Raw genomic sequence first — 10,000 nt, 5'->3', positions numbered from 1 at the left:
TATGGTTGTTACTTGCACGGTCTCATTGAAAGTTAGATTCTAGTTTGAGCATTGTGGGTTTTTCTACCATGTTAACATAGTAGAATGCTTTTACTCTTCATTCATAATTTATGTTACTGGAATACTTTAGTAAATTTCCGATTTCTCTTCTGTTTGGCGTCATTTAGGGCGCTGGAAGGGGGGGGGGGCTCTGAAAAATCCCCCCCCCCCCTAGTAGCTTCACCAATGGAACTGTATAGTATCTTTGTACTAATGAATACCCAGTTTTCTTCTGTTCCTTTCGCCAAATTACATTGCACGATGAGTATAAAAAAAACTATTTTCAAATATTAATTTATTGTTTTTAATAATAATGGCACTCTCGATACATTTTTCTTGGTAAATATAATGACTGTTAAAATACTAAGGATAAATCTATGTACATATTTACATATTTGCTTCGACGAAGTGAAATATTATAAAAAAACAAAACAAAACTATACACTGTTTCAAATACAAGAATATAGATACATTCCTTTTATGACTACCTTTATAAATATATAGTCTTACTGGCAAGTGAACACTGGACACATCATGTGGTTAACATACCTTTGCTATGTACACATAAGAACAATAGAACTGACTGAGAGAAAATAAGTGATAAGAGACAGATAACGAGTTAATACGGGGGAGGAGATTATACGAAAATAAAGACAAGGGAGAGAGGAAGGGAGGGGAGAGAAAGAGAATAACAGAGGGGACGAAGAGGACGAAGATGAGAAGGAAGTTGGGGAGAAGGGGAGGCAAGGAAGGAAAAAGGGGTCAAGTGGGTGGTATACGAGGAGGAGGAGAGAGAGAGAAGAATGAGAAGAGACAAAGAAAGAGCAAGAGTGAGAGGAAAGAGAAGAGAAAGAGAAGAAGAGAAGAGAAGAGACAAAGAAAGAGCAAGAGGGAGAGGAAAGAGAAGAGAAAGAGAAGAAAAGAGAAGAGACAAAGAAAGACCAAGAGGGAGAGGAAAGAGAAGAGAAAGAGAGGAAGGGAAGAGAAGAGAAGAGAGACAAAATTTTCTTGTAGGCCTACATTGTTTAAAGACTGGTTACAGTCACCGAGAACTGAACTCCCCTTGAACCCTTAGCCTCCGCGGCGTGGCCGGGCGCCTGCTCGACCTCGCTGCCTCGTTATCTGGACACCCTGACGATCTCGCCCCGCCCCTTCCCGAGCGGCGCCAGAGGAGGCACCTTGGTCCGCACGCACATCTTGGACACGCTTTGTTCCTGGGGCCTCCGGTAGCAGGTGTTGACGTAGCAGGACCTGGCATGGCCCAGCACCTTGGTCATGACGGTGGTGTCGCCCTCCGAGGGGCCCGCCAGGAAGTCGCACAGGTACTCGGCGCTCTCGGGCAGCTCGATGCAGCAGTAGAGGTGGTCGACGTGCAGCGTGTAGAAGCGGTTGAGGCCCTCGCGCTTGACGCCCGTCCGCTCGGCCAGCGTCCCCGTCACGTGCACGTCGTCGATCCAGAAGTAGGGCACCTTGGACGACTCGGCCACGATGCGTCGGGCGGCGTCCAGGGTCATGGCGTACGCCCAGCCCGACATGAAGGGGGCGTAGAAGTCGTCGGCGAACTCCCTCTCGCTCACGTACCACTTGCTCTCCTTGTTGCGCACCGGCCGGGCCTCCACCTGCAGCAGCCCCAGGATCAGGTTGGACCTCTCGCGGTACCTGTACTTGAGCAGGTCTCGGAACTGGTAGAGGTCGACCACAATGTCGTCGTCCATCTTGATGATGTACTTGGCCTGCGGGCAGTAGCGCGTCACCCACTGCAGCCCCATCACGTGCTTGTACGTCAGGTTGTGGTAGTGCTCCTTGAAGTTGCCCTGCACGATGTCCTGGCTCTGCACGTTCTCCCGGTCGATGTCGGACTGCGGCGTCTGCTGGTACAGCTCCTGGTCGTGCCACTCGGCGCGGGCCAGCAGGAACACGCGCCGCACGCCCACGTCCTGCAGGTCCTGCTGGGGGATCTGGGCGCGCATGATGTCTCGCACCTCCCGGTTAGCGGGGTGCGTGTGCACGATGACGACGGCGAACACGTCGCTGCCGTGGCCGCACACGTCGTTGTTGATGACGTAGGTGAAGTCCTGCAGGTCCAGGAGCGGGAGACGAGACGGGTAGAGAGGGCTGGCGCTGAGGGGCGTGGGCGGGAGGGCGGGGGCAATTGGCAGGAGGTTTTCCCATATTCTCACCACCATAAAGACGCCCACACTGACGCACAGGAACAGCAGGCCGGCGGGCTGGCAGCACAGCCGTGCCCTGGGCACCCATGCCATGACGGAGGAGACGACTCGGATCACCAAATTCCACAGGCAACTCATTTTCATAAACATTTAGGAATTCTGATGCCCTTTGCAATATAATCCTGAATGCCCAGAAGCTTATTCCATCGGGGCAAAACTTCAGTCTGCAAACACCAAAGTGGAATCGGGAGATTTGAACGCCATGGAAGCTATGCTCACTTTCCCCAGAGGTCGAAACAAGTGAAAATGTCTTACAAATGACAGTTTTCGTAAATCATTGCACTCACTAAACGCATACATATTCTCATCGCCCGACTTATTCGGTCAATACAAAGCCAGATACAGCTTTGTTATTGTTACAGCGAGGGTGACCTTGGCCTGCTACATGTCGACTCTGGAAAGCTCCTCCAGAAACACCCAAACACTCTCAAAAATGCCTTTCCTCTCACCAGGAATGAACGCTAACCGACTATCGTACATCTGGGTGGCACTGGCGATCCCCCGGAAAGCGTACGTCATCCGACTTCGGTGAAAAACGTGCACAATTAATGAGTGAATAGCGAGAGACCACGTACTCCTCCTGGCGTTCCTCACCTGGGCGTTGCCATGGCGACCGCTCGGCCTCCGACGCCGCTCCTTCCAAACTGAAGACATTAGATCAAACTTCAAAAGACTGCGACTGTTTGTTTGTTAGTTCATTTGGCATGTATCTACATTGTTCAAAGGGAATCATTTGAAGTGTACTAGAGCTTGAAACGAAAGGAAACGCAGTTGTAGTTAATGCACACCGAAAGTATTCTGGGTTTTGTTCGTGATTGTCACATTGAGATGTTAGTTTTAATTGACATTAAGGCATCATTTAATTCCTGTATAGTGTTTATCAGTCGATATATAACATGGCGCAATTTTACAAAGCAAAAAAGAACCAACAAATTGTGTTTTGCGTGCGTCCGAATGAGTTCAAGTGGATTTCATAACATAATGATTACTAAGTTGTTTGTTTAAAATAGGCATAATTTATAATACAGTGATTCCTACTTCAACGAAAAATATACTTCAAGTAAAAACTGAAGCCCACATATGTAAATGAAAGCAAAGTTTAATTGAAATAGAGGGCATGCTATAAGCAACGCGTCCGAACGCATCCGAGTAAACAAACGAGGAGCAAAACACAGACTTGCAATGGCTCTTGTTGCATACAGCGACGACAGTGATCTAGGCAGTGACTCGGAGGATGTCGAGGAATCCCCCAAAGTCACCGTCAACGGTGAAAGTAAGGCCAAACAGCCACCGGAGAGCAGTGATAAGGGACAGGCCAGTTCCCAGATCGATCCGGAGGCCAACCCCAAGGCAAACCCTAAGGCAAACCCCAAGGCAGAGACGAACCTCGGAGGCGTCGGTACGAGCGTGGATGACATTGTAGATTTCGACGAGGATGACACGACGGAGACAAGGAGTGGTCTGCTGGCTGCCATCCCTCGTGCCAAGCCAAGTCTGGAGGCCAGTATCCCCTTAGGTGCGGAGGTGGATGAGGTGACGGATGTGCCGACTGTGGACACCTGGAAAGTCACCCAGAAGATAAAGGAGGAGGGTGGTGATTCACAGATCAATAGAGCATCCAGTGCGTCCGTTGCAGTTAAAAAGAAGAAGAAAAAAATACAGTTTATTATTCCGTCCCTGTCTGAGGTAAACGTTTCAGTGTTTAGGCATTCATCACTTTTTATTATTGCAATAGAACTTGACCCAAGTATTTGAAGGAATAAGTATGATATAGTTTGATAATTTAGATATCTATGGATGTTTTTTTCACTGGGGAATTTCCTTTCCCTCGATATTTTAGCAACAGTTTATTTTTTTTCAGGTATCATTTGAAAGTGCATTTCAAGGCTAGATTAATGAATGGTCTTTTAAAATTTTGCAGAAGACCCTTGCATAACTGACCGCGACAATTCTGGAATTGATGAATTTGTCTCGCTCTCTACTAACTAGATCTTATCAAAATTATGCTGCCCCCCCCCCCCCAAAAAAAAAGACTGATTCAGCATGATGTTACTAGGCGGGGTTACCATGACACTTGGTGAATACAAACCCGTCTCACAGAAACCTGTTATAGAATAAAGAAAAATTATATTTTTGTGAGCAAAAATGTTGTATGAATACTTCGGTATGTCAAAAAGCAGAGAGAAATACAGTCATGATGTGAAACTATAAGCTTTGCAACCAGTGTCCATATTGTCTACCTCCTGAAATTTGGATCGATGATTCTTCAAAGTGGCCCAACATTGGAGTACCGATTCCATTGGTTGTTTGAACCACAGTATGATAGGAAAGAAAGGTCTAAGCTTTCGTATATTTCCAGATTGCTAGAAGAAACCTGAAAAATGGAAGCGATGGGTCAGGCCACGAAACGCGTACACGTTGATGAGACTGCTTGGGCGCTTAATGGAAAATATGTTCATATCTGCTCAGAACATTTTATTTAATTGATGTATATATTGATATATCACACCTTCTCTGTTTCTAATGTAAACATATTTTCCATCAGGTGCCCAGGCGCTCTCATCAGTGTTTACGCTTTACATGGTCCGAACCTATGGCTTCCATTTTTTTGGGGAAATGTGAAAGGTTAGGCCTTTCTTTCCCATCATATTGTGGTTTGAACGCTTACACAACTCTTTGGCATTTTCACCTAAAAAACGTTAAATTCTAGGAAAAACACAGCAAATCCATAAGTACGCACAATGAGTTTTTGAATGAACGAGGGTTTATTTTCACCAAGAGCTCATTGCTAGGTGCAGTTGCTGCGCTTTACTAAATTGGTCTATTAGTGATAATCTAGGCCCCGGTAGCAGGGAAGGGTATGAAAGATACCAGGGAAAATGTAGGGTAAAATATGAATGATATATATAGAATCAGTCACCATTTTGCCTACCCCCAGCAACCCCTGCAATTCAAGACAAAGAATCCTTCATATATTTACGACAGTGTAGAGCATACTACCAGCTATCTCTTGCTGTGAATATGTGAAGGATTCTTTGTTTTCCATCACGGTGGTAAGTTGGCAGCTTTCCCCGTAGGTGGTCACATGGGGCTGTACCACCTTTGTTAGACAATATAGTGACAGATTCTATGTACATTATTCATATTTAACCCACAATTTCCTAGGTACTTTTCATGCCCTCCCCTGTATTCGGGGCTAAGAATTTGGGGGTTTTGGGGGGGGGGGTTCTGCAGCATTATTTCTGCACATGTACAAGGGGGTGAGAGGAATCCGTTATTACCAAAAACTGTCACAATAAGTTAGTCTAAAATTACCAATTTTGTATAATACTCTCCCAAGTTATGTGTTTCTGACAACAAAATAAAGGCTAATATTGCAAATTCAATAGATTACAATAAGATATTTTACTTATACAAAATTGAGAATGTACACCTTTTTCTGCTTGTTTTACTGAATGAAATCATTTGTAAATGACATTATGCAGATTTTGTCACCAAAAAATTAAAATTCAAGATGATCACTATAAGATAAATAAACATTAATTCACAAATATTTTCATATTTGCCAGATGGAATCATAATTGAAATACAGTTTTAATTATGAGCTTTTGATAGTGTGAATACCTCACCACCTGCCTCCTGGCTTTTTCTCCCTCTTCCACCATTAACCCAATGCCGATGGGTAAAAATGTTTGGCAAGTGGACGTATGGATGGGGTTGTTGGCGTGCATCGGCAGTTTCCCCTGTTTGCGCCCGGCTCGATTGGTAGTTTGCGAGCGACATTTAGCACCTAAAAGCTTTTATTTTGCTATAATTTATAAAAATATTAAAATTTTGAAGGTTTACCTTCATTATAGGTGCCATTGCCTAAAATCTTTACCATATAAATGAAGCCGCTACTATCGGAGAAAAACAAACTCCGTCCGACGAGCCAGTGGCGCGGGAATGGGCATGACACGATGCCACCTGTCTTTCGGTCCACAACAGCCATGGCATGTACGTACATGCCACCCGTCGGCTAGGGGTTAATGTCATGCGTGCTTCCTGACATCCTACTGATCACAGTATTTTCCTAGCCAGGGGCTTTACCCCTTATCCCCCCTTGTGTGCTGGTGCAGTCCTATTGTACACTTTAACCTTTACCAAAAATGGTTATTTTCAAAGATTATGAAAATACACACCATTTATATAGTGAAATTAATAAGACCTTATAATTTAAGAGAAACAAGGATTATAGATTTGATACTAATGATAACATGAAAGAATTGCTGAAGGTAGGAATAAAACATTTTCATCAAGACAGAGGAAGTAAGTGTCCCTATTTAGAAATTCTTTGAAGAAAATTTGGTTGGGAATAAGATAGATAGTAATAATAAGCTAGTCAAGGAAATACAACTTCACGTTATTTTATTTTAATGATTATTTGCCTGAAATCAGTTAATTATGAATATAACCTCAAATGACAAGTCTAAATTCTCAGACCAGTAAGATGTCTGGATCTTATTAACTATACGAAAAAGATTGGTTGATCTTTTTGGTATGGATGCACCAAGCTCGGATAAATTGATGATGGTATTCTTGTAGAGGACAAAAAGTTGTAGTTGTTGGTACAAGAAATAATCTGTAGACATGAACATAAGGCCACAAATGAAATAAAGAGATCACAAAAAGTGCCACTCACAACCTAAGTTCACTTGGTGCTCCCAAGTTTCAGCTCTATCTATGTATATAGAGGAGAAGTCAGTCACAGCAATTTAGATTGTTGAATAAAGTTTGTGACGTGGAGTTGGGGACTTTGTCTCTGGTGAGTGCTTCCGTACTGTCTAGGAATACTAAAAAGTCCATACACATGCTGTATGAGTCATTGAAGAACTATTGTGTCTGCAGGCTTTATTTTTTGTCATTTAGATAACTTGATTTTATTTGTGGAAAAATGCTATTAATTATCTAAGAACTTTTTTCTTGTAATTTTATTGATTATGTTTTCTTCACATATGCACTGCAATCTTTCTGGGATCTTTAATGAATGTGATCAATGTGGCCTCTTTGATGTAACTAAGAATCTTGGATGTTTGTTCCATATTCTTTTAATATTAGAATATTTGATATTGCTTCAACAACAGGAGACATGCTATGCACATTGTAATATGTCTTAGAATACTGGAGTGCAGTAGTTGCTTAGAGAAAAGAGATACAGATAATATATGTTACTTTATTATTAACAGGGCTTACACCTCAAGGATTGATTCATGACTTATTTTTATTTTTCCTCTACAACATACATTTTTTCAGAGGCCAGCTAAGTATGATAGTTCCTAAAATGGAGTGGAGGAGCCTATCGTAGCATATATTACTAACTTTGCACCTATGTACTTGTACTTATAATGTGAATTTTAAAAGATTTTCTTTGATATTAACCCATTGTTGCTGGGTATGTGCATTTTCCACTGTGGCTATTGTTTTATTAATTTTATTTGTAATTGCTATGTTTTATATATGGCTTTAGAAGTACTTGATTGCCAAAAAGTCACTTTCTATACTTACATATATGTGTGAGTATGAGTGTATGTGTATGTGTATGTGTATATGTATGTGTATATGTATTTTCATGTGTGTGTGTGTGTGTGTGTGTGTGTGTGTGTGTGTGTGTGTGTGTGTGTGTGTGTGTGTGTGTGTGTGTGTGTGTGTGTGTGTGTGTGTGTGTGTGTGTTTTTTTGTGTGTGTGTGTGTTTGTGTGTGTTTGTGTGTGTCTGTGTGTGTGTGAGTGTGTGTGTATGTGTGTGTGTGCATGCGTGCGTGTGTGTATGTGTGTGCGTGCGTGTGTGCGTGCATGCATGCGTGTGTGTGTGGGTGCGTACTTGCGGGTGTGATTGAATTAATCATATTGCTTAATCCATTGCCACTGGTAGCATGTAATATTCACTGTAGCTTTGTTCTGTGAAATGTTTTTACACATAAATGACACTGCAAGTGTTTTTTTTTCTAATACTATTAATAATTATTGACTTGATAGTTATTTTGATATTATTAACAATTCAAATAGCAATATGAAACAAAACAGAACTTTTCTAGGTGTCAAGGAGCAGGGTAAACCTGTGAGATATGTAGGACTGGTAACTGATTCCTTAGTGACATAATACTTGTAGTTCCATCTGTGTAACTTGTTGAGCCAACTGTGTGAAACACAATTAGTAATCTAAACTCAAAATGTGGATGGCATGTTTGTACATGTCATTCCTGTTGGCATTTTTGGTATAATTACAGGGAATAAATGTACAAATACGAAAAGAAATGCATTTACAATCAGGCATTAAACTATTATGCCTTGAATGAAGTTTCAAAACTCTTCTAGGCAAACCATCTTATTCTGTTCATTTTTCTTTTTTCAGTTTGCTGAGGAGGAAGAAGAGGAGGAAGAGAAAGAGATACCTGAGCGCAAGAAGGTCCAACCCTCATCTCTGGGGACAGGGCTCTTTGCAGTGTTACCTGAGCCTAAGAATTTGGCAGTGAAGGAGACGAAACGCTCTCTTGTACCCCACATCCTCACCAAAAGACCTACGGAACCCCCACAAAAGAAGCCAAGAAAGGCGCCAACACAGGTTAGGCCTTTGGTGGAAGCAAATGACTCTGATGAGGAAGCAGAGACTGGTGGGTCCTCTGATTTCTTTTCACTCACTGACACAGCACCTGACCCAGCTACCCTGGGTAGAGCGGTTGCCTCAATTACTACTGCGCCAGATGTTGAGCCCCCAGTTCCCAGAACACCTGTTTCTCAGAACTTGCCTGAAGATAGGGTCAATGAACCTGTGGCTTCCATGAATGCTTACACAGACAACGTGTATCATCAAACTCATAGTGAGGAGCAGGACTTCTATCCAGTTCAGGGGCAGGAGCAGACCCCACAGCCAGCATCCTTTGACCAGGAGGCGATGCTGCGTTTGACAGGGAAGCGGCGTGGCAAGGGTGAGGCCATCAACTTCATTGATGTTAGTGCGGACGATGCCTTGCTTACACGAGATGAGTGGATGACAAAGGCTCTAACAGAAGAGAAGCCAACGCAGAGCTTCAGCAAGAAGAGGGAGGGGATGCCCTCACAGAGGACCAAGCAGAAGCACCAGATCACCTTCCTGGCTCACCAGGCCAAGGAGAGAGAGCTGGAACTCAAGAACAATTGGGCTCAGAACCGAATGACCAAAATGCAAACCCAGGCAAAGTATGGCTTCTGATTCCTCATGTACATTACTGTAAATATTTATTTTTCTAAAAAGAAAGTGTCGGATTTTGCTACATGTGTTTGTAAGTTTACATCCTTTTTATTTAATTTCTAATGACCTTACCTATCTCGTTTTCCGTGATTTTTATTTTTAAGAAAATATATTTACGATTTGCCACCTCCAGTCTTTTCTTCACCCACCTAAGATTTGTTTACTTGTGCTCAGTAATGTGCAAAATAAATGGTCATTGCGAGAATACTGAATGACAAGGAATGTTAACTGAAATTACAGTGAAATACTGAATAACAATTTAGTTTTGAATTGCAAAGGAAATATTGAGTAACAGTTGACTTGTTGATTGAATAAGAATGGATATTTGACTTGTTAATAGTTGGAATTAAATGCTAGTTTAAGAGAAGAGGGAAATAGGTGAAGGTACCATGCTGAAAATGCAGTTGAAGAATTTTTTTTATAGATTTCTCTATTCATCTGAGGTCATAAAAGTGTTTTTGTTCA

The 10,000-nt window shown here is 42.5% G+C and overlaps 2 protein-coding genes across 2 annotated transcripts in view; one reads left to right on the top strand and one right to left on the bottom strand.

Moving 5' to 3' along the window:
- Nucleotides 1-325: 325 nt before the first annotated feature.
- LOC113821386 (beta-1,3-galactosyltransferase 5) lies at nt 326-2,360 on the bottom strand. Its single transcript, XM_027373866.2, has one exon. The coding sequence runs from the start codon at nt 2,358-2,360 to the stop codon at nt 1,158-1,160; it is 1,203 nt and encodes a 400-aa protein (XP_027229667.2). The 3' UTR covers nt 326-1,157.
- Nucleotides 2,361-2,893: 533 nt separating this feature from the next.
- LOC113821376 (proline-rich protein PRCC) overlaps nt 2,894-10,000 on the top strand; it is a 7,489-nt gene continuing 382 nt past the window's right edge. Inside the window, exons 1-2 of the mRNA XM_027373855.2 lie at nt 2,894-3,956; nt 8,660-10,000. The exon at nt 8,660-10,000 is cut by the window's right edge and continues 382 nt beyond it. Coding sequence (XP_027229656.2) covers nt 3,453-3,956; nt 8,660-9,496 — 1,341 coding nt within the window. The 5' untranslated portion in view covers nt 2,894-3,452 and the 3' untranslated portion in view covers nt 9,497-10,000. The remainder of the gene's footprint in view (nt 3,957-8,659) is intronic.

This window comes from Penaeus vannamei, chromosome 9 (genome assembly GCF_042767895.1).
Source record: "Penaeus vannamei isolate JL-2024 chromosome 9, ASM4276789v1, whole genome shotgun sequence".
Lineage (NCBI taxonomy): Eukaryota > Metazoa > Arthropoda > Malacostraca > Decapoda > Penaeidae > Penaeus > Penaeus vannamei.
Note: the sequence above shows the minus strand (reverse complement) of the source record. Positions and strands in the feature narration are given on the sequence as shown.